Source organism: Simochromis diagramma, unplaced genomic scaffold, assembly GCF_900408965.1.
Source record: "Simochromis diagramma unplaced genomic scaffold, fSimDia1.1 OVJJ01000005.1, whole genome shotgun sequence".
Classification (NCBI taxonomy): domain Eukaryota; kingdom Metazoa; phylum Chordata; class Actinopteri; order Cichliformes; family Cichlidae; genus Simochromis; species Simochromis diagramma.
In genome coordinates, this window is record NW_024387097.1 from 1,506,805 (window position 1) to 1,532,401 (window position 25,597).

The 25,597-nt window shown below is 42.4% G+C and overlaps 1 protein-coding gene across 1 annotated transcript; it reads right to left on the reverse strand.

Annotated features, from left to right (window-relative positions):
- Positions 1-335: 335 nt before the first annotated feature.
- olfml2a (olfactomedin-like 2A) lies at positions 336-23,705 on the reverse strand. The gene is made up of 8 exons (XM_040046488.1): positions 23,421-23,705; positions 13,085-13,348; positions 12,413-12,520; positions 12,091-12,267; positions 10,292-10,529; positions 5,157-5,456; positions 4,767-4,952; positions 336-2,696 (listed from the first exon to the last, which is right to left on the reverse strand). The coding sequence occupies exons 1-8, from the start codon at positions 23,487-23,489 to the stop codon at positions 2,092-2,094; spliced, it is 1,947 nt and encodes a 648-aa protein (XP_039902422.1). The 5' UTR covers positions 23,490-23,705; the 3' UTR covers positions 336-2,091.
- Between the last annotated feature and the right edge of the window lie 1,892 nt (positions 23,706-25,597).

A 25,597-nucleotide genomic window follows, 5' to 3' on the forward strand; every position in this document is an offset into this window, starting at 1 on the left:
CATTCAGCTCAGTTTATTTCTGTGTCTCCCTCTAGAATTGCATGACGTGGAGCTCGAATTGGAAATGTTTAAATCTGCAGCCAAGATGCAGACAGCAGGCCCTTATTACCATGACCTGGGGCTCCTTATGCTGTATTTTGGGACTTCAGATCAAGTGCAGCATGGTGAACTTTACCCAAGAACTAAACACAGCTCATGAGAGCGATGTTCTCCAGAAATCAGAAGATCTGAGTCACTGGTGGTCATCAGCCTTCAAGAGGAGGTGCAGAGGGAGGGGCGAGTCCTGCCGTGGGGTTTAACTGGTCGCTGTGGAGGGATTTACGAGGTTTACAACAAACGGTTATAATGGGAATTTTATTTCATGGCAAAGACACACACAGCAGGTTGTAAGTGCTATGTTCATGTTGCATAACATATCTGTATAAAGACTTGAACTAATCACTGCAAATGGCATTACAGTTATGACTGAACTTGCAGAGCTCCGAGATGAAGCAAACACGAACGCAATCTTCTATAAAGAGTTACCTCATGGGCTTTAAAGCTTATAATCCTCAGTATATGTTGTCAAAACAAACAAAAGACAAAACATTCATGTTTTAATGAAGACGGCACAGCTAATGGTGACTGATCACACTTATTCCTTTCCACTGTTATAAAAAAATACTCAATAGTGGTCATAGAGTTGTCATTAAAGTGAGTAAAGCTTCATATTTCTTTTATACAGAAATGTAACCAGATCCATGGAAAGAGAAAGCGGTATGCTATTGTCAAACACACTCCTGAAAATATATACAAAAAACTTTGTGTACATTATTTGTTTTATCTTTCATATTTGACACATCCCTCAAAACAACATCAAAGAGACAGGAAGCACCGTGAAGTCGGACCGACAGTCAAAGTGGAGTCACGATCAAAGCGCTCGGTCTCGGGATGGATAAGATGGCAAAGTGAAGAGAAAGTATTTCACAAAAGCAGAACTGTAGAGACAGAAATAATCTCATTGGTTGAGTTAAATGCTAAAGGGGGGAGCCTGACAACCCTTTCATACAAGTGGTGGAATCTTGGATAGCAAACACTTGCTGAGATGTTGGTGGCAGAAGCCGATCTTTCATTGTAAAGTTCATCAGCACATCTGTTGTTGGCTAACTGGTGAATTACCATAGATAGCAAGTTAATACCTAACCAGGTTGGACTTGTGGCACCGATGAAGGCCAAACTATTTTATTCTTTATGCTACAAGTGTTACTGGGCCCTCCTCTCTGTGATGTCCCGCCACAGGTTCCTATCCTGCTTCTAAAACATGCCAAAATGATCTCCGGAATAATATCAGGACATTACTTGGAGTTTTCTAAGAGACACACTGCACTTATGTAACTGACTATATAACACCATAAATACTACGCCTGCTTTTAAGAGCAGGTTATACTAAGATTTATAAAGAAACATTTATGACTAAAGCTAAGCTAATCTATTATGATCCATCATTCTGAACTGTTGAAAAGCACCGGTTAATAGGTTGGCACTGCCTTACAAAAGTTTAGCCAAAGTTAATATGAGTCATGCAAAACAAGAGGAATGTTCTTCCACCTTTGACAGTGTAATCGAGTTAGGAGTGGAGAATTCGGTCAATAAACTGGAGGAATGACTTGCACAGCACATGCACACTGCTGCAAAATGTACTCATTTTGAGTGTCTGTGTGATGAAGAAACAAACAAAGCTGTCTATTTGAAACTTTCTCTGGAGTAAAGCCTGCCAGCCTGCTGACATTTGATAAGTGAACATCTCTGAGCTTCTTGTCAACTTTAACTGAACTAGTGAGATTATTTCCACTGTTCCCTGTCCTTGCTATTAACATATTGTACAGTCATATCCCAATACATGTTGGAGGCAGATGTGCTTCTTGGTACACTTTGAGGTCTGCTGTTTGAATAGCGTGCATCGTACTGGAAGGCTGGTGTAAGTTCGTCCTTTGTCCCGTTGAGTCCAATATGGCTGCTTCTAGGTTGTCGAATACTAAGAATCTTCTTTCCATTTAGGTGGCACGCAGGCGAGTCTACTGTTAGCAAACCTGTAGCGCAAACTAACTACACTCACTCGTCAACAAAGTTCACCCGATATGTGACCTGGTGGCCATTGTCCCAGGCGTACAAAAGCTTTTCCTTTGGGTTGTAGTCAATCTGGGTGGTGAAGGAGTACTCGTTGGTAAAGGGCAGACGTGGGATGGCTTCAGTGTTGGTGTGGGTGTCATAAGCATAGCTCACTTCACCTTCTTTCTGGTTGTACACATTGACAGCATACAAAACGCCACAGATGATGAAGCAGTTTCCATAAGAGTTCCTCTTGAGGCCCGTTGTGTAGGTGGTCTCCTTTTTTAAGGACAGGTCTCCTGGATCGAGTTTACTGATGACGATCACCTCTTGGTCATTGTAGTCATAGTCAACAGAAGGATAGATTACCCACAGTCCACTTTCATCCACTGCAAAATCAATGTCGGAGTGGCCCCTCCACTTCCAGGGGGTGGTGTCCTCATAGACGACATCGTGCAGCTGTGTCCACGCTGCCACGTAGCGCATCCTCAGGTCGTACTTGATGATGTTCTTGGTGAAGGCCCGGTTATAGTAGAAAGCTCCGTTGTAAACCACGTGACCTGTGCCTATCCAGTTGTAAGGCAGTTTGAACAGGTTGCTCCAGCGCCCTGAGGTAAACGGGAAGATTCAAACGTTAGCTTTTGCTTATTTAGTAGGTAACCATAGTCCTAAGTCTCCTTTGCCAATGAGCAGCACTTTTTCCTGCATCGAGTCCAAAAACTCAAAGACTGCTGCACTGCATATATATAAAGAACAGATTATGTTTACTTCTAGTCAACCTCTCAAAATCTACTAGACTGCTAGTAACTCATCAGACAGACACAGGGTCTGGATTAAGTTACTGTCCAGCCCTTTTTATACGACTTTTCCACAGAACATCCAAATAGAAAACTTTTTAACCAAAGCTACAATGAAATATTGAAAGTAAGCGACTTCATTGGGTGGGTTTTTTCAACCCTAACCCTCGATGCACTGGTGGTGAGAAGTTGTACTTTTTTTGGCCTTTTTCAGCTTTGATAGACTCAGTGAAGAAAAGACAGGAAAGCAGGGGCAGACATGCAGCAAAGGGCCGGACCCAAACCCGGGCCGGCTGCTCACGGCTACATGGCGTGTAGTCGTCCGCTCAACGCACTGAGCTAAACCGGCGCCTGAGGTTGTACTTAACACTGGAGCTCGGCTGCATTAGCATATGTCATGTCTATATTTAAAGTAACAACGAGTACATCTAATTTCATGATTTTAAGAGTTTTTGTTGCTCAGTATATAAATTCCAAATTCCTTTTTTACCAATTCAGCTTTGATTCTGTATTTATGAACTTAATAGATACAATAGTATGCTTTATTATCATTTTAATGGTCCAGGACAGGAGATTTTGGAAGACACATTAAATATGTTACAATGTATAGAAAATAGAGATGCAACCGACTGATACATCTTCATGTTGCAATGGAGTGACTAATTAGCTTTCACATCCTCTGCTGTATATATAATTTCCCCAACTGCTATCCTAACCTTTCAACCACATGTCTAATTTTGATAATGATGATAACTGAGGGCCAGTGAAGGACAAAAACAGTGCGTCCCCCACCCCGTTCCCCTTCATACACATGTGCACACACACTAGGCCCATCCCTGAGGCCATACACGTAATCCTCCTCTGCTGTGCCCAGTTCAAAGGAAAGGCCAGAGCACATGTCAAGGAACAGCAGGCATCACCGCCACTCACCAAGATACCTAGTCATCCGCACACAGCTCTGAGCTCACCACGCTGCAGGACGCCTCACATGTAAGTGCGTTTAGAAAGCCCATTGTCCAACCACATCTAGATCAACAAGTCAAATCCTAAAAGGGGAGATCATCTTAACTCTCTTAGAGAGTGTAATCCAATTCCTCTGTTGATTTGGATGTAAAAGGAGTGGATTTTCCCACCCACTGGAGCCATGAAGCAACCAAGCAGCCTACATTCCACAGATCTCATCAATCTCACAGAGCTCATTGGATTATCAGCATGAATCAGTGTCACAAATGTTAGAACAAAAAACAGCTATTAGTTAAAGCAGTTACACAAGTATGTTAATAATAATAATGGATTGCATTTATATAGCGCTTTTCGGGGCCCTCAAAGCGCTTTACAACACCACTATTCATTCACTCTCACATTCATACACTGGTGGAGGCACAGCTGCCCTGGGGCGCACTGACAGAAGTGAGGCTGCCATATCGCGCCATCGGCCCCTCTGGCCATCACCAGTAGGCGGTAGGTGAAGTGTCTTGCCCAAGGACACAACAACCGAGACTGTCCAAGCCGGGGCTCGAACCGGCAACCTTCCGATTACAAGAACACCCAACTCTTGAGCCACAATCGCCTGTTGGGATCACATCATTTAAAAGACGCAGTAAAGGTATCTGTTCGTGAACACTGTAGCACAGACTAAGACATGGCTAACTTTACATTTCTAAAGAATTATTTTCACCCTGATTGTAGTGGCTGCTCAAGCTCATTAAGGCATACATAAAGGTGAGAACACGATTAAAGTAATAATTTATTTGTCTGTTTTTTTATCCAGGCTTTGGGTCTCGGATAGGTGCAGGACAATAAATGTTATTAGCTTAGTCATGGGCTGAGGATGCAGAGGCATAATAGAAGTGATGGCGGTGTTGTACAGAGTACTGTCACCTTGTTTGAAGTTGTCCAGGCTCCGGAACTCCACGAGGTTGTTGCCATAGTAATAGTTAGTGACGTAGATCTTGGAATCCTTGGCCAGGGGATCCTTCATCCAGGCACCCTCATTGCGCCCGTAACTGTGCTGCTTCTCTGGCAGTTCAATCGATGCTAAAGTCCCCTCACAGTTGAGGATCTTTCCTGAAAGTAACATAAGCAGAACATTCACCGTGTACGCCTGGCAGAGAGTGACTTGCATTACCATGGGCTTAAAGCAATTTCACGCACAGACATGTGTTGGCAGAGAGAATGACCCAATTTTCTGCTGCTATAATCGTCTGTGTTACTGGAGTCAAAAGCCTGAAACCCAGAGCATGCTGAGCTCAGTGAGGATTCATGACTCACCTGCTCTGTGGAGACTGGGTCGGCTGTTGTTATTGGAGTTGTCGAGCATTAGCATGATAGTCGGAGCTGGTCTTTCAGATGCTGGTGCACTCTGAGTGGACACGGTAGTGGGTACCGAGGTGGTGGAAGGTGTGCCGCTGGTGGTAGTGGTGGTGGTTGCAGTTGTAGTGGTTGGAGCTGCTGTGGTTTCAGTGGGTTCAGCCACAGTGGACTCGACAGTTTCAAGGACTAGCTCAGCTTCTCTGTCCTCAGACTGGTTTTCTGTGACGTGATGGACTGTGTATGTTTTGGCAGAATGGTCTGAAATGGAGGGCAGAAGCACACGAAGTGACACGATCGAACAGAAACATTCCTTTATAAACTTCTATAGATTACATACTGAGTAATTTACTTTGTATTAATACAACATTTAAGTAGTTGAAGTTATTGGATTAATTTTATTATTGCATTTAACTCTGAGTGAACGTGGTGTTCCCCTCACGCTGCAACCAGCAGTAGACTGAATATGAATATGAGTCACTGAGCAGGTCCCAAAAGTCTAGATCTAAATCTGTACACTCCTGTGATCACAGTTGGAACGAGGCTTGTTTCCAGACTTGTTCTGGTTCAAGCCCGATCCACCCTTCAACCCACAGAACCAAAATATTTTGCTGCTAATATCCCAGTGCCAGACACCACAGGAGATTCTCTCCGCATGTCCAAACTGGTCAGAGCTCAGTCTGCTACTGCATTAATTTGTGTCTAAAGAGTAAAATGTTACTGGATAAAAATATGTAGCTGAAAACACAAACATAAATTTAAGAGTGCTAAACCTGCTCTGCAAGCTAGCTGCTGACAAACTGATTTGAAGTCACACAAGTACAACTATAACTAATATAACTAATATAACTAATATAACTAACTTCCAGTTGAATCATTTGTATATTAAAGAAACAACACTAACACTGTTTGCTCGTCTTTATGTAACTAAATATAGTGACTTCTGTGACGCTGTGAAAAACGTCCAACACTAAAACTCCACAGAGTTAGCTTTCATTGCAAATAAAGACTCCAGTGAGACTGCAAAACAAGGAAAGGCATCCCTCAGGCTGTGTGGTGACAGGAGACGTTAGCTATTTATAGCTGTAAACAAACAGTTTTTTGGGTTGTTTTGGCGATGGTTACTTTTGGGCTAGGTAGGTATATTGAGTTTTACCAAGAGTTTTTAAACCATGGATCGTGGCACATGCACCGTGGATACAGCTCGTTGATAAAGGGACAAATGTAACAGCCTGCAGTGCTCCAGAAGTTCACATCAAAGGCAAATTCTGTATGAATGATTCTGAATAATGCTGTCTGAGACAGGATATGAAATAAACTGTTTACCTGTTTAACCAAAACTACCCATATCCGTTGTTTCAGTCCTCTTTGTTGGGTACGATGGAGTGTTGTGCCTATTCTGAAGTTCTAGAGTAGAGATCATTAAATGCTGTATGAGCGTTAAAATCCTGATGCTTAACTAAAACAAAAACCAAGCATCAAGCATTAAATGACATATGCTTGACTATACTAGCACACTGTTGTCAGTGTGAAGACAAAGAAAGCCCATACTAAAGTAAGGTGCCAATTAAAGATAACTTCTGGGTTATTATATTGTGAAAAATCTTGCAGTTGGCAATGAATGTTTCAAACATCATAGATCCATCGAGGATTATTAAATGTCTTCGTTATTATTATACATTTGACCATAAGGGGGAACCTCAGAGCTTTTAATTAATCCAAAAATCACGGTTTGAAATAAAGTGATTGGTAAAGATCCCTTCAGTTTATGTTATTTCTACCAGAACACCCGGATGAAGCTTTAGAAAGACGGGAAGCCAATAACCATGAAAAATTCTTCTCAATATCCACATTCTCATGGCTAAAGATGAGAACACTGTTCATAAAAGAGAAGTGGAAAAGGAGGGAGAGTTCAGTATTTAAGGTGAGAGCTAGAGAAGAATAGATCAGAATGTCAATTTAATTCAAACTGCAGTAATTCTGTTATAGTTTTTTGTTTGTTTTAAATTCGGATGTTCCCCTGCAAAAACACAGTGACGACATTATGACAGCTGTTTGAAATAATGGCTGGAGTTTGAGAAATGTAGGAAGTAATAAAGTGTGCTCAATAGACCACATGAAATGCCCCCACAACCTGAGGCTTAACTAGGGGATGATTCAGGGTCACCTGATCCAGCCTTACCTGTAATACCACACAGAGTAGATAGCTCGTTAGCCACATGTTTGTGAAAACACCGACGTTTACTTTGAAAGTGTTTCACATTTGCTCTTTGTAACCAGCGCTGTTTCCTGTGCTCATAGTTATAGCATTAACTTATATGGTACATATGGTATTGATACGGTGTGTCTTAGTCTGCCTGCCCATCAATCTGCTTATTGGTTCCACTTGCACTTGTGCTGCAGTCAGGTGATTTTAATTAGGAACAGTGTACAGTGTGGATATGGACATGCTTTTACTTTTATTGCAGAAAAGGATGAGAGGTGGTATGAGAATGAGAATGGTAAAGTGCAAACTGCATCCATGACAGAAACAACACCATTATGCTGCTAACAGCTTTTACAAGCACCTACACAGACAGCATGCTAACACTAAGCTAGCCAAGAGCTAGCCAAGCTGACCCCAGGCCAGCAGTCGAGCAGCCAAAGACCATGCGTGTGTCCTCATTAGGACAGGGGTTTGTGCTGGATTCTGGGACTGTAGCCTATTAGTCAGTGCGCCCCAGGGTGGCTGTGGCTACAATGTAGCTGCCATCACCAGTGTGTGAATGTGTGTGTGAACGGGTGGATGACTGGATATGTAAAGTGCCTTAGGGACTAGTAAAGCACTATATAAATACAGGCCATTTACCATTTTTACCATTTATTAGTTTATATTGTTAAATGGTAATTATGAGAATGACAATGTCTATATTCATGTCATTACATTACATTAAAATGTTCTAAGTAATATGTGTAATGCATAATGCTTTTTTGAATAATGACCCCAACTCCTATAACAACAACAATGGGAAATATCTGTAAAATGCACAAACATTTGACTGCAGTGCATGAAAATTATGTGCAGAAATGTGATGTATTTGATGTGCTGCTTGGTGGTGACTGTCAAAGCAAAGCCAGTGAGAACCCAATCGATGAGAGAATCCATAAGAAATGGAATAAATAAGTGATAAGAGATAAATAAGAATAAAAATAAGTGAGAAATAATGGAATATAAATTGCTGAATTCTTATCAGTTCCCATCCACACTGTATACACACACTCTAGTTCTTCATCAAAAACAACAAATGTTTTGCTTCTTTCCTTATAAATTCAAACTGCTGTTGCCATTAGTAAAATGTACTCAGTCTCCTTCTGGTCCTCACACAGTGACTTTGGTCCTGACAGACAGATGTGGGGAGCAGTGCTACATAAGCAGAGACCTTAACATGCTCTAAGCATATGGAGCCTATGGGCACCAGTGGCAACAATATTCTGAGAACATTACCAGAATCCTTCAGAAAAAATGAATGCTGGGTAAGTGTTCGAGGACGGGGCCTTCATCTGTGTTTGTAAAGCAGATGGGATACACACTGCACTGCATAAAAAGAGCCTGTAAAGTGCTTTGACATGGTGATGAAGATATGCAAGGCCAAGGCACATGACGCCACGCTCTAAAGAAAAAGCATTGCCATACATCAGTCTCAGTCTGGAACTACTACAAGGTTTCAATGTCCCGTGAGGTCAGCTTCATAGTTAATATGCAAATGAGCACTGATTAATGACCGTGAGTACCATCCACAGAGAGTTGGTGAATGGCTGCAATCAGGGATGTAGACTTCACTGAACACCAGTTCCACTGAGAGGAGAAACCTTCATGCAAACAGCTGCGGTTCTCCTGAAGGTCACGAGGCGCTGGTTCCAAAGGCGACGCCGTCTCCACAGACCCCCGTGTTGAAATGGCAAATTTAACAACACTCTGAACGTGTTTACAAAATGGTTTTGACCTTTTTTCGTGACTGGCAGCTTTTGCAATCAGAATTGCGACTCTGAATGCAACGTTGTGCCAAACACAGTTGCTCTTCTGTAAATTCTCTCCGGGCTCGTCTTGTTGGTTTTGACCTTTATGGATAGTTTCCTCCACCATAACAGCTGCAGAGTGGGTGACTCAAGTTATCCACTTGGATAAGAGTGACGTTTAAAGGAAACTGTGATTGACAGGTGTGCTAACACAAACTGCGTGTCACTGTAGCCAAATGTGCCGAGCGCACAAAAAGCATCAAGCTTTCCCGGATGAATAAAGGTCCCTGCATCCGTGCTGCAGATTATGGAAATGTAGCCGAACAGCGATTTGACAAGAGCGGGTGGGCTCTGTCAGATTCTCATACATGGCAGAACACAGAGTGTGACAACCTTATGTGCGTGTGCCCTGTGCAAACGCAGCATACCTATTCACTCAACTAGACTTAAAGAGGATTGGAAGGAGTCAGGAAATGTTTTCTCTGCACTGGTGAGGGTCCCCTCACGTTATTGTGAGAAGTGAAGCAGAGGCATGTCATGGACATGGCAGCATTGCATTGAGACAGCATTCCATCAGCTCCATGTGTTTTGTCATTAATAGGTTTGGATTTCCTGCTGGCTGAGAGTGCACCAGCAATCCAATTGGACACTCGCTGGAACAGCTTTGCTTGAAACAACACCGGAATAAATCTTGCATTATGGGGATCACATGTGCCACACAGTGATGGATTCCCAGTTTTATTAACTCAAGTGTAGAGTTTGCAACACAATTACAGCCTTATCTCACACTTATTTAAAGATTCTCAGGAAGGCTTTCTGCTGAAACCAAATGGAGCTCGTACACGCTCTGGTTCCATGACTCTGGCTGCAGGCTGATCCTGATCCAGGAAAGTATCATGTGGGGTCAGATTAGATTGCTGAGGAAACTAATTTGGATCGTTTTCAACACCCACAGTGGATCACACACAGATGATCGCACACACATGGGAGAGCAAACTCAGCTAAAGTGTGAACACGCTGTTTGTTTTAGCTCGTGGAGGGCGGCGTTCTACGAACACACCGCTACACTCTGAGCGTGTACAGAGAACCAAAACCCTCACCTCCTCTGTGCTCGTCCTCGTCAGCTTTGGAGGCCTTGTAGTACGTGATGCCCCTCACCACGCCAGGCTGGTGGCCGACCACCTTGGTTTTGACTGTGGGATCAGGCTTTACCAGTTTCCCGTGTTTAATGACCTCTTTCTTGGGCTTGACAACCTTTTCTTTGGGAGGTTTGGGAGGAGGTTTAACAGCAGGGCTCTTTTTGTTGGGTATTTTTACAGCCTCCTTGGTTTTTGTAGCCTGGAAAGAAATTCACATTATGTCAGGATATTAGTAATAGTGGCCTGTGTGTTTTATACGTGGCTGATTAGTTCACCCTTCAGGTGTAATGATAGTAAACGTAATATAACTGATGACTAATCTTACTACTACTGCTCTTCTTTCAGAGGTTTACTACATCCTTCTTTTCCTCCATATTAATGTATCTCTATGTTTGTATCTCTCTCTTTCTCTCGTACAGTCAAACGTTTGGACACCATCTCATTTATTGTTTTTTCATCAACACTATGAATGAACACACATGAAATATGAAAAATGTTTTATATTTAAGATTCTTTAAAATAGCCGCCGTTTGATTCCTGCTTTGCTCACTCTTGGCTCTCTTGATGAGCTTCATGAGGTCGTCACCTGAAATGGTTTAACAACAGTCTTGAAGGAGTTCCCAGAGATACATTGGGTTTAGGTCAGGTGACAGTGGAGGTCAGGCCTCCATCGCTCTCCTTCTTGGTCAAATAGCCCTTACACAGCCTGGTGTGTTTGGGGTCGTTGTCCTGTTGAGAAATAAATGATGGTCCAACTAAAAGAAACCAGAGGACGGCGTGTGGCTGCAGGATGCTGTGGTAGCCATGCTGGTTCAGTGTGCGCTCAATTTGGAATAAATCCCCAACGGTGTCACCAGCAAAGCCCCCCACACCATCACTCCTCCACCTCCATGCTTCACAGTGGGAACCGTGCTTGTAGAGACCATCGTTCAGCTTTTCTGTGCCACAGTAAGACACGGCGGGCAGAACCAAAGAGCTCAAATTTGGACTTATAGGCCAAAGCACAGATGTCCACTGGTCTAATGTCCATTTTTGTGTTTCTTGGCCCAAACAGATCTTCTGCTTGTTGCTTTTCCTTAGTCGTGGTTTCTCAGCAGCTATTTGACCATGAAGGCCTGATTCACACAGGCAAACATGGAAACAAGGCAAAGGATGGCTACTTTGAGGAATCTCAACTATAAGACATTTATAGAGTTATATATTATCGATTTATTCTTTGCTACATAATTCCACATATCTTGCTTCATATATTTGATATCTTAAGTTTGTATCTACAATGTAGAAAGTAGTAAAATGATGTCCAAACTTTTGACGGGTACTTCCTGATAACAGTGGTTACATTTTGCAACTCTTTTACATGCAGTATTCACACACGTCCTTCAGCTTCTAGTTAAAGTGTTGTTTCAGCAAACGTCCCCTGAGGAGACCCATAAATTCCTTTAAGAACGATGCACAATATTTTCTCAGCAATGTTTTCTTGAACATGGTTAATCAGAAGCAGTAAAAGTACAATAATACAAATGTGACGCAACAAAGATTCCAAACTGTTTGTTTTGTTTGGATTATGACCGATATTGTAGCTAATCCAAGTTTGTAATGCCAGAGAACTCCGAAGGCTCTGATGACAAGGACATAACTACGGGCATGTGTTGAGTTTAATTTAATTTAATAGTTTTGTGATTTAACTAATAACACACTGTCACATACCCGTGCTGGCAGCAGCACAAAGACACACTGAAAGCTTAGACTGTGTTCCTAACCTGTGCTTTGCTCTCAGCTGAGTCTTTCTGCAGCAGCTGCAGGCTGAGGCTGGAGATCTCCTTCTTGATGCTCATCATAATGTTGGAATAGTTCTCGTATCTCTTAAACTGGTTGGTGAGGCTCAACATGCTGTCCCGGACGAATTCATTCTCACGTGTAAGGTTTGTCTTGATTGTCTACAACACACGATCATTAGTGTCACATTTCTCTGTCCATGAGATTAAAAAAGAAAAAAAAAATCACAAAATCCTCAAAATTCCCAAGCCCGTGCATCCTGACCGAGACTTTGATTATAAATATGTCAGTGTGGGTTTTGCCTACCTCTTCCAGGGTGTTCATCTGAGACACCACCTTATTGATGTAGGAGTGGACTTTTAAAAGATCCATGCTGTAAAGCGTTCCCTCGAGGAGGTCCACCATAGATTGGAGCTGTTCGTTCATACGATAAAAGGAGAAGAAACGTCATTAATCATCGTCTCCTCGTGACACAGCTGACAGCTTTATGTGCTTCTGTTTGACCACAGTAATCGCTGAAGTGCCCTCCAAAGGCATTTACTATCACTCTGCCTGAGTGCTCTCATCCATCTCAGTGCTTTATGTTTGTGCTCTACTCCTAAGTGCAATCATATTAGGTTAATTCATTCTTCCAAGTGGAGCCGGAGACATCAGAGTGGCCTTTAGGTTCATGTGGTACAGTGGGCTTCCTCTGCTTGTCCCATTCTGTGCAGAGATGGTTGTTATTGCTTTGCTTTTAGTTACATTTTGCGAACTAAACAAACTGAAATAACTGAAATAAATGCTATTTTGTTTTCTGCAAAATGACATTGATTACATTTACTTTCTTCATGACTTCATCAAAACTTAACAGGAATTTCAGTGTCTGAATTTCCTGACTCCTAGTGGGGGAAAAACAGGCTAAAGAAAACTGTGTTTTTGCACAAACACATGCTGTGACTCTAATAATCACGGTGACTGTATGCTGCATGATCTCACCTTTAATAACTCCGGGGCCTGTTTCTTCAGCTTCTCCATCTTCCACTCGTTCTCACAGGGGTTGAGGGAAGATGGCGGGGCTGTGCACGAGCACTTACAGTCTGATCCAGAGCTGACCGTCTCCACTGTGTAGAAGTCCTCCACACGTACACTGCCACTCTTCAAGCGCAGACATGCATCCTTGCTCAGAGGGCGCATGATGCACTTACAGCGGCAGTCTGAACCTTCTGACGTCATGCGAACAGGCTCGGTCTCTCCGAAAATCTGAAAGAAACAATGTGATATATGTCCTTTTCAAAGCCAAAGAAAGAGAGTCATTTTCTGTGGCGTTGTGTCATATATGTCATTAGGTACTTTACATACACGAAGTGGAAAACATCTTCGCTCTAATCCTGCCTTGAGCGAGCTGCTTCTGCATTACTGACCTGGATGGTACTGTTATCTACCACCCTTTTTTGGATTCAGGAGACAGACACTATCTCTACTTTCAAGATTAGGCTTCAAACTTTCCTTTTTGCTAAAGCATATAGTTAGGGCTGGACCAGGTGACCCTGGATCCTCCCTTAGTTATGCTGCAATAGACGTAGGCTGCCGGGGATTCCCATGATGCACTGGGTGTTTCTTCCTCACTCACTATGTGTTAACAGACCTCTCTGCATTGAATCATATCTGTTATTAACCTCTGTCTCTCTTCCACAGCATGTCTTTATCCTGTCTTCCTTCTCTCACCCCAACCAATCGCAGCAGATGGCCCCGCCCCTCCCTGAGCCTGGTTCTGCTGGAGGTTTCTTCCTGTTAAAAGGGAGTTTTTCCTTCCCACTGTCGCCAAAGTGCTTGCTCATAGGGGGTCATATGATGTTGTTGTTATGTTGTTGTTGGGATTTCTCTGTGTGTGTTATTGTAGGGTTTGCCTTACAGTATAAAGCGTCTTGAGGCGACTGTTGTTGTGATTTAGTGCTGTGTAAATAAAACTGAATTGAATTTGAAATGTTGCGTGTTACTGTTCCTTCCTCTACCAGGGAATCCACAGCTTTTCCAGTCATCCAGTCTAATCCCTGCTGGATTTTAATGAGTAACAAATGGTTTTTTTAATACAGGGAAACAAAAGGAAGGGAAGGAAACTGATCTTGAAAAATAACAGCGTGTTTCCCTTCTCTGGAGTTTTAACGGCTGTGACTCACAGGAAGCCTTCTGAGACAAACATAAATCATTCGGCTTCATCACCAGCTGGCTTGCTGCTGCCAAGCATGATGCCAATGCCTCTGGCAGGCCTTGGCTTACTTAAAAAACAAGAAGCAAAATACGGCAGCCAGAGCAGACATTTTCAACCTGAGGCTGTGCAAGCTGACACGAGGTGAGAAACCTTTCACACTGGAGTTCACCTTCAGATTTACTGGATATTTGATTAAACATTCAGGTGGTGATGGTGACTTGGCAGTCTGAGCTCTCACACTGAAACATTTACACTCAGTTGTTGCACTAAGAAAGTTCTCCACAGTGTTCAGTCATGCCATTATAGCTGCTTGACATTCTGCTTAATGTCCATTAACACCAGATTGCCTGCAAACACAGAGGGACTGCGAGCTGTCAGAGTACATCAGCCAATTCACTCAGATTTACAGCTTTGTGCTACTGAGTTTAGCCATCGGTAAAACATATAAAAATGACACAAAGTCCAAGACTCCCCACATTTAATTTTAAAGCACATGACAGTAAGCAAAGGCTCATTTTTTTTACCTTATTTAAGTTAGCTAGGTATGTATGTAGCATTGGGTCCTCTTAACTTCTAATTAATCGATGGCACTGTAGCGATACATGTACAGCACACTGCAAGCTGTTAGCTGATGCATGACAACTGTTACGATCTGCGTCTTTATTACTAGCAGAATGAATGAATTGCAGCATTTTCACGTCTAAATTCGAATAATTGTTTTCTCGCTGTGGTTAAAAAAGTGTTTCTCACTCTGCAGAATTGTTTTTTCAGACCATAATTCAAAGTTATTACTGCTGGGACCATGTGTTGGAGGAGGTCCCGCCTGTCATCCCTCCCTAGAGAGATTTAGGGTCTGCGATAAATCACAGGACAGGTGCACATGTGGGATCACTTTGCTGAGATTCTTCATTAATGAGCTGTGGTTCAGCCCTCACATGACTGAGCTTGGAGGGAGGATTTGATCCTCCGACCTCACGAGCCAACATCTTTGAGTTTAGTGTCTCTTTTCTAAGCTTCGATCTTTGAAAAACACATTCACAGAAAGTCTTTAAAGTGTTCAAAGTGTTGCACCTGCACGCTTGGAAAGTTACTCTCTGACCTGATCAGTTTATTGTTGTACACGATGCAACATCCAGCAGCTAGCTGTAAGTCAAAGACTTATACTATGACACATTTACTTTGTCTGTAAATGTGACAAAAGCCACCTCATAACTGTTTATATTGTGTAGGCGTAATGCTGATGTTTTATGGACTACTGGAATTGTCACAACACGGCTTATCTCATGCACCGCCGTCCTCAGATAACATTAGCTAAGACAGCTAAATCAACTCAATGGCAAAACACTAATAAGACTGGACACAATTCAACTGGACCCCAGATGTGAGAAGCTTTATTTTGTTAATGTGACATTTTTTCACAAAGTTGGTAAACGTTCAGTCGAATTCAGCAGAATTTGTTGCATTAAGCGTGAGGTGTCACAGGCCGTGGATCCATATGTGACTGTAACAGCTCGTCATCTCACGGACTGCTGCACACTTGTGAGGGTTAGCATCAGTTGGACGCAGTTAAGCTGGACATCTGTGAAAGGTTTGAATGACAGCGCTGTCTAGAGTCTGTCTGCTTCACGGTCCCAGATTAAAATTAGCTGAAAAAACCCCAGATACTGATGAAATTCACCGTTTGCAGTTTAAAAAAGGCGACACAATATATCACAATGTGTTATTGACATACTCGTCGGCCTGCTGCCTGTACAATCACTTGTGCGGATGGCTCAATATGATGTTCATGTTGTCTGTGTAGATGTGTCTCTCTCTCTAAAGCTAACATGTTTAATGTGAATACAGACGATTACTGGTTTGGTCAGAGGAAAACAGTTCATGTATTCATTTGTCAGCGTTTCCATTATTTGCATCTGACTGGCTGCAGGTCACTGAGAAAGACTCCTGGTTCTACTTTGATGGACTTTCATGTTCGGACTGCAGGAATCAGCAGGCTGACCACATGAAAATAACCTGCACGTTTCCTCATCTTTACATGCAAATGAGACTGTGAGGTATTAGTAAATATTTAACTTTCTCCACTGATTATTCTGGACCTTGCTACAATATAAAACACAGCAAGTCGTCTATTTACATAAAATCTCACGTATTTTTTATGTTTTGGTCGATGGTATATTAATGAATTTGTGACTGTTTGTCCTGGTCGAAGCACAGCTTTTGAAGTCTTTTTGTAGTGCAGCCGCAGGCTTAGTGATGGCAAAGAGGGTTAGTGGTAAAGGTGGTGGTGGGGGGGCTCATTAGTGAAGGAATGCAGGCCGAGTGATGGGAAAGGTGTAGAGGGTGTTTCGTTTTGGGGAGTGGATGATTTCCCCTACTCTACAGTACACATACTGGGAGGGGGTCTTGATATGGGGCAGGACTCCTGTGTGCAGAGCCCAGGTAATCCTGACCCATGTCAAGTGTAAAGGCAGCAGCCTGACAAATCACACACCCACATGAAAATAGAACGGATTAGCAGATTAAACTTCTTTAGCAGGGGCTCTGCCTATGGCCCCGCTGAGCTGCATTGTTCAACCCCAGCTTAACACCAACCGCTGCATAGCAACATCAGCTTTAAGGTGGAGAAATTCCAGCAAGATTGACTTTGGTGCCTGGTTTAAAGTCAAGAAGGACTGAGCCATTATCTTGTGGGCTTTTTTGTGGCACCTATTGTGAACAATTTGAATCCCTCTGCCGGTCAGAGCAGCTGCTTCCTCCATCTGTCAAATCAGATGAGCCTATATGCCTAACTGACCATCCAGCATCCCATGCCAAGCTGACCTATCAGCATGGGAACAGCCAACACAATTAGCAGTGCTAATAATTAAGAGTACAGCGCATTTAACGCATGCTTTGAGCTCTGAGTCTTTGGCCTTGACCTATCAAGTGCAGTCAAGTTTCAGGTCAAAAAGAACACGGCTCAAATGTGAACTCACGTCTGCACGATGGGAGGAAAAGAGCCTGCACACTGCAAGGAGCTCTATTAGATCAACTGCTGCAGCCGTTAACAGCTAACGTGCCCTGACAGTGATGAAGCGAAACCCCAATTGTGCTCAGGATTGTTTAAAACACACAACGTGCTACACAAAAGGCCGCCGCATTCATTAGCCAGTGTTTCGGGAGCACCGGCCTGTTGTATCTGCAGCTGTGCCCGTACAAACAAGGATATCCTCCCCTTTTAGAGATCTGCCAGCTGCTAATCACTGGGACAACTGTGTAGTGAAGAAGGCAGGCATGGCAGGTACAGTATGTTCAGCTGCATCTTTCATCCTCCCGCAAACCCAAACATCAGCACTCTGTCTGTCATTTTCCCACAAATGCCCAGAGAGGGCACCGTGAGTTCTAACCCTTCAAGATTTATAGCAAGAACTACGCCTTTAAAATCCTCATCATCTCCTTTCAAGGGTACTCGAGAGCCAAAGTGTGATCCATGTTCCACTCCGACCTGATTTTTAATCTAATTAGCAGTACTGAAGACACACAGTGCCAATACAAAAATTAACCAGGTATTTTTATTAAAGCCTTCAGTCTGGAGATGAACCTTGAAGTCGCTGGTTCAGACAAAACTACCAGCATTAGCGTGCGGATGTTAATTAGCTCAGCACAAAGTGTATCAAGCACTCGCAGCTTTTAGGGGTACACATCTACATTCCTGCTGGATCTGTGTATCTGAGCAAATAACACTTAAAGCTTTCAGTCTCTACTCAAAGACATATACACCTTCATGAGTTTCATTTCAGCCACAGTCATTTTACAAAAGCTCCGAAAAGTACTAAACACATGTTTTTATGACACATAATTATTTTGTCGGTTTTTAAGGGTGCAAATCCGCTGAAATCTCACAGATGCAAATCAATCTGTCATTGTGGCACTATCGTAATAACTTCAAGTACAAAGACACACTTCCCTAATTATTAGTGTCTGCTTTGTGACTTCAACCATGAGTGGAATGATTGCTGTTGCCAAAGCCTTTTCTCCAGATGATTTCTCACCCCAGATGTTTATTGGAGCCATTAAGAGCTGCAAATTCCTTCAGTGTTCAGTGACACAGATCCTCTACTCCATTTTAAAGCCATTTATTCAACAAACTGATTCAACCGTGAAAAACAAATGCAATGCTTCGGTGGTATCAATGTGAATGCTATTTTTACTTGAACATAATATTCCCACAAATTCTGACCTTTACATGGAAGTAAAGCTATATTGTAACCTGTGCGCTTGGTTTAGCAGCGTTTCCTCACAGTGAACAGGTTTCCACACAGTTCTTCAACAAAGTAAATACGGTCAAGTATGGCTAGCATTAAGGAACTCAACTTTAAATGACAACTTAGAATTAGCCACTAGTTAGCTTAGCTACCTAGCCATGACCGTGCTTCGCTAAAAACCTAGAGACTTGCAGATCTGATATTTAAATGAGATATCAGTCTGATACTGACCCAAGAAGTTTGATTAGATAATGATGAGGACAATGAATCAGTTTTATATTCTTTTGTCTTTATTCTGCAATGCAACAGCAGAGCTAACAGCAGAGCTAATGTAGCATAGAGGAAGCTAACAGTAGTTTACAGGTATTTCACGCTGCAACATCAACATCTTCTGTTTGTGTGTTTGTGAAAGTTTTTGACTTGTCAGCAAACTGTAGTTAAAGTGTGCTAAAATAAAAAGATCCAAGCATAACCACGGATTACTTTTAGCTTATCTAAAAAGTCAGACTATTGATACGGTGCAAAACTTGTTGGTAAGCTTTTAACATACTTACGTAGTTGTCAATGTGATTAAATGTTATTTCACTTTAGCTGAAACAGGAGAAACAGCTGCGACTGTAGCCTGTAACTCTGCTTTGATGTGAAATAAAACCAGTGCAAATGTATTATGAATGATTTATTTTTCCCTTCCTTTATTGTGTGCCTGTTTTCATTTATCTCACTAATAAATTGCAATTCATATATTCAGATATTTGTGTTCATTTCTTACATGTACAGATGATTAAACACTGATATCAGATCAGTACTGGGCATCGACAGCAAAGGTGTCGTTATTGGATCGGAATCGGAGAAAGCTGGATTGGGCCCTTCCTCAACAAAACCAGTACTACTATTTGTTAATACTTGGCATCTCTTCTATAAATAATTTAAGGAAACCTGCACTGACACAACAGTGAAAAGAGCAACACCGAAGTCACATGACTTTAACCCCTGCTGACCTCCTGTGTTCAGTGTCATTAAGTTGAAGGTTCTCAACAACTTTTCTAGTCCTAAAAGTTTCACAGTTTAAACGTGGACTTTATGTTCCAGGTGAGGGAACCAAAAGTGCAAAAAAGTCATCTCCTTCCTGCTGTAGGTGTCCAGACGACTAACTGTAGGATGGATGCAGCTTCTGGGTCTGAAAAGCAAGGAGCCTTTAACTTGGATTGTTTTACCACCAGCAGGTGGTGACTCTCTGGTTTCAGGAAGGGTTCTGCTATTAAAGACGTCTACGGGAAAATGACCATCGGTTATCTTGCTCTCAGTGAGCTCAATCTCTAGTTTCAGGTCTACGGATTAAAATACTGAGATTATTTGGTCAGTATCAGAGTCAGAGTATGCTCACTGGGTGACGACTTCATGAACAACACTTTACTATTTTCTTCAGTAGGAGAATTTGCAGATAGTGAAATAAATCGGAAACATTTTTCTTTGAATCCTCTCAATTACAAATTGAGCTGCACACAGGGTGAAAAGGGTCTAACCCTTGTAATGTTTAAACATATGAAACTATTTAATTTATCTTTAAGAAAAGGGGCAATAATAAGAGAACCATGTGTACCAAGCAAAATCACATCTTAGTCAAATTCCCGTAATGTACAGAGCTGCAGAGGATGAACGAGTCGGGGGGAGAATAGGTTTTCTTCAGCCTCAGTGTGACAGACACACGAATCTCTCATTTCCCACAGCTTTGTTTTAACCACAAACAGAGACTTGACTGTCTGCAGACTGATAATGTTGACTCTTCATCAACCTCCATGTGACACCCCCAATTAAACAAAGTTGTGTTGGCATAAGACAGCATGACAGAAATGTCATTTCAGGCACATTTGAAGACTACAAGGCAAACTGCAGCACCTGCAAGTCCATAAATATTTAATCGTGCCCAGGCTCTGACACTGCCTAAATGGCACAGACTGTCTCGCTGAGGCAGACTCAGCACCCCGCGCTGCTCTTTATTCCTCCCTGCCCCCTAGTTGACCTTGTCCTGATTGTCCTCAGGTTTGTTTACAACCAAAATAAAACGCAGGTGCATATGCCGGTTCCCACGCCACCCTCCGGTGCCCTCGCTGCTCTTACTGAAAGCACCAGTCTGACTACAGTAACAAGGAGTCAGCCATGACACTGCTGCTGCACAATGAACGAGGCATGACTTCATACTGATATAGAGCTAAAATAATAAATAAATGGCATCAAACTGTTTGTGTAGATGTCATAAAAATCTTTATCATTTTCTACTTTTGATGTAGAATTGTTGAGCAGTGGGAGACAGCTGTAGCTCAGGTGGTAGAGCAGGTCATGTACTAATCACAACGTTGCTGGTTCAGTACTTAGCTGCCCAAATGTGCATGCCAAATATCCTTGGGCAAGATACCAAGTTTCTCCCCGATGCATCCATCATAGTGTGAATGTTAGAAAGCACAGAAACAGTGCTTGTAGGAATGGATGCATATTGCTATATAAGAATCAGTGCACTTACAATTTAATAACCTTACTTAGAGGATAAATCATAAAAATAAGTGCTACAAAAATCAAGGCGATGCTAAAAAAACCTGCAATTCCTAAAGTGACCACTTGAGGCAGAGTGCATCCATCCATTCTCTTCCACCTATCAGTTTTTAGGACCGTGCAAACATTGGGTGGACATTCAAGTTCCACACAGAAAGGCACTGGTCAGACCAGCGCAAACTGGGTTTTTGGGGGGGGGAAAGCACAAAAAAAGTTCAGTATTAACAAACAGTGTGCAGTTACAAGAGGAAGAGGTGGGAACTTCTATATATGTGCCTGACCCTGTTGCATATATATTTCCAGGAGTTCCTTTCTCAAGGGGCAAAATATAGAGAGGGGAATATTTAAATCAAGTATGCAGTCTCATTTATTAACATTTGCATCACAGAATTCACTGCTAATTGCACCAAAAAACAGCATGTCTTGCTTGTGCTTGATATTGGAATGAACTGACTGCACCTGTGTTAAGGAAATAGTGCAACGTCTGTAAATCGCCTGTAAAACTAACCCCACCTATTTGGGGGTTGGACTCACACACTATTTTGTGTATTTTAGCACTTATTAGTAGGTATCTGAGCATGTCTGAGGTACTCACACAGTCTATAAATGAATCTTGTTAATTAAGTGTTCTAGTGTTAGCTGATAACAGTAATCCATTCACATTTCTGGCTACAAAGAGCCACGGCCACAAAAACTCCAGGTTTGGAGGAGGTGAAGAAGGAAGTTCAAAAGCCAGTGTAATGTCACAGCACTACAGCGACCAGTTCCACTGTTACATCCAGTCGATCTTATCATAAATGTTTATCATAAGTGGACAACACATTTTAAAGCCTCAACACCAGCATTTTTTTAAAATGTTTTCTGAACAAGCCTCGGGACATTTTTTTCCAAGCCAGAAATTCCAATATTTAGATGCAGGGGACTAATAAAATACCAGAATTTCATTCACTAAACCTGAAGCACAGACTTGTTGGATGGTCAGTTCCATTAAAATGCTCCAAAGCACAAACATACGAGAGAAGACCGGCGGAGTGACTGAAATGATCCAAAGTAAGATTTAGCAGCGTTCACCTACAGATGCCCGTTGACACACCTCTCTATCAAAGTGACAATTTCCCTAACTTTGAGCCTTTGTATTAAAAAAGTGAGAAATGTCCCAGGTGTCAGACGTGTTCATGTGGTCAGTTCTGGTAGTCTATGGGGACTGGCTTACTTTTGGAACTAAACTCAAGTCCATTAGAGGAGCAGCGGGTTTGTGCTCTTCCTTATTGGCTGTTTTTCAGCCCCAGTGATTGCTCATTGGTTACTGACTTTTCACCAAGTACTGTGGGTTGTATCAGCTGTTACCTAATTTATACATTTTGCCACAAGTAAGCAGACACCTGCTTATTCCACCTATATTTACTGTTGAAAGTTCCAAAATGAGTACGCTGCTTTGGAGTTTCCACTCATCGAGTTGCAGGCATTTCTTCAGCTTTAAGGTCAACATGAAAGATTCAGACGTTATGCTTCAAATGTTAGACGAGTTCTTCGGTCAGCTGGGAAGAAAAACATGTTTATGTTCTGGCTTTGTGTATTGAAATGGTGCAAAGTGACACAACGTTGAAAGCACTGATGGCAACATTATCACTCCTCTTCACTGGAACTCAGGAAAGTGTTGCCAGTACTGCTACTCCCAGTGTTACACCCTGAACTGCTGCTATGCATGTACCACTTGTACTAATAATGGGTTTTACTCTTCACTGACCTACACTGGTGCTAAAGGGGCCACCCTGATAGAATCAGCAGCAGACGATTGTTGACAGTCTCTCTCTCACACACACCCAGACAATCGTGCCTCTGGTCCACAGGCATACTGAACATATGCTATATCTTCTGGCAGTGTGTGTGTGTGTGTGTGTGTGTGTAGCTGGATTAAGCTGAGGGAGAGTGAGGGCTTACTGTAGTCCAGCAGCTGTACAAACACGGCAGCCAGATATTACCGTTCCCTCACTGAGTGCCATCTCTCCCACACTCTGCTGCCACAGTCCTGAGCGCACTGGAGGTGTCATTACAGGCACCTATGGTTACTGTTGTCGCACAAAAGCCCTCATTGGGAGGATTACCTCGAGTCACAAACAATGACACAGAACCCGAACCATCTGCAGACCTTAGACAGGAAATTTAAAGCCCCGGCTCGAGGGAGGTGTTCGGAGCCACTTATTTGTCTGTCTGAGAGCCTCCGTGAAATGGATCACAGTCAGAGGTGCGCATGAGCACAGAGTGAGCGCTGTTAGAGTTTGATTTGAAAACGCGCAGAAAAGTCCCACAAAGTAAAGTGGTCTGTTCTTACCTTGCTCTGTGAGGACGCATTTTTACACAGAATCAGCAGACAGGCCAGCAGCTTCGTATAGCTCCACATTTTCTCTCGTGCGTCAGTTTGTGCGCATAAAATTTAGAAATCCAAAGCGGGAGGTGCTGCAGGCATTCCAGAGCGCTGCGCCTATTTCAGCTCCATTTCCACTTTGCACAGAACACGTACAGTATGCGTGAGCCTGTGCGTGTGGATGTATGGATGGCTGGATGTTGGTGCGCACTCTGTGTTCAGCCAGGCGCGTAGTGTGCATCATCCGTCATCCGCTATCTTCCGCGGATGGGAGGGGTTTACACGCTAATACCCATAATGTGTGTGTGTGTGTGGTTGTGTGTGTTCACTGTGTAGAGGACGGAAAGCTTCGGTTTAAAAATATGTGCTTAAAGAAAAAAAGTAGAAAGATTGTTATCCATGGCCACTAAATTAAACTACTTTATAAGTGACTGTGATCTGGATTTGTAGCTTTCCATCCGTGCATTTAACTGTTCTCTGCGTCGCTCTTTGCAAGTTTAAAGGCGGTGATGAAAGTCGCATAGATTTTCACAAGAAGTATACACTTGAATGCCTGTGGCGCCACCGTCTGGACATTGATCCGCCGCATTGTTGAGTACTTCTGTGACTGTCGGGGTGACAGTCCCGACCTACCCGTGGTCTTGTAGCTCACCATCTTCAGAGGATTTTTTGTTAAGCCAATTAAATGAATCGTTCAAGCATACAACACATTTTGTGTGAAAACATATCAGGAAACCTCTGGGATGATTTTGTGCTGCTGACATGAAGCAAAAGACAAAGTTCTCAGACGAGCTTCTGAGGCTGACGGTAGTTCACCTGCCTGATGCTTCAGCCTCCGGTGGAGGAGCAGTCAGCAGAGACATCTGCAGGACATGAGGGAAACAGCATGTTTAACAATAGCTGTAGATAGAGCCAATGCAGACTACTGATCCTTATTTAGGTTTCCTTTGAAAACAGCAGAAATGTCCCACTCTGTTTGAGGGGCAGGAAAACGAACTGTATGCACGTTTTTGTGCGTCTAACACAATTATTACAGCTTGTATTTTCAAATTAGTTGTTAGACTTTTTGTTTTCATGTCAGTTTACTTTCTGTTTCCAGAGCAGGTTTGCTGATTTCAGTGTAGTTTTTAAGTATTTCACTGTTAGCTTTAGTCTTTTTAATTATGATTGTATACGTCAGAGGCAAGATTAAGGACATCAGTGCAAGTAATGCAATGAAAATCATCTCTTTCAAAGCCACTGACTCACACACATCTCAATAAACACCTCCATCAAAGCCTAATCACTAACAGATATCATAACCTCCTTTTTCGTTTTTATTTTTTTATTTTTGTTGCTTTTCCAAGTTCAGAAAAATGTTTGTTTATTTTTTTTTCAAGACTCAAGTTTTTATTTTTATTGCAGTGAAAAAAAAGTGTCCTTCACATCTAGCTTTGGTTAACTATGAGAAACTTGGTGTCTACATTTTCCCCGTCTGAGATCAGGTTGAAAAAACCTTAAAGAAAAACAAGTCTGTTCTCTGTTTAAAAGAACCTTTAAAGCCAGGAAGTATCCTGGGTACACAGATGAGTATGAGTACCAGTGCAGAAAAGGAAATGATAAAAGAAGATAAACAGGACCCACAGAATTCCAATATCCACTCGCCACTGGTTTCCTTGAAACCTTGGAGGAGTGTAATCAATCTTTCCCCCCATTTTAATTCAGTTTTAAGTTAATGTAAATTCTTTTGTGGGTTCTAAAATAATGAATTGTTCCAAAAGTGTTTGTTGAAACATTGTAATAAAGTACTACTGAGCACATCTTATTCCACGCTATTGTTTCATGCTTGTTTTTGACAAACCTTAATCTGTTACCTGGAGGACTCTGATAGAAATCCTGTTTTGTGTGTGTGTGTGTGTGTGTGTGTGTGTGTGTGTGTGTGTGTGTGTGTGTGTGTGTGTGTGTGTCATATAAAACCCCTGATGATCAAAGCGGCTGAAACAATAGGAAACTAACACTGCACGGGGATTATCAAAAACAAGGCACAAAACCTGAATACTACTGTGCATCTAATCACACTCAATTCAGTTCACAACAACAGACTGTGTGTCAGGTGCAGCAATATTAGAGAGAAAACCCAAAGTGATGCGATCCTGTCTGAGCAG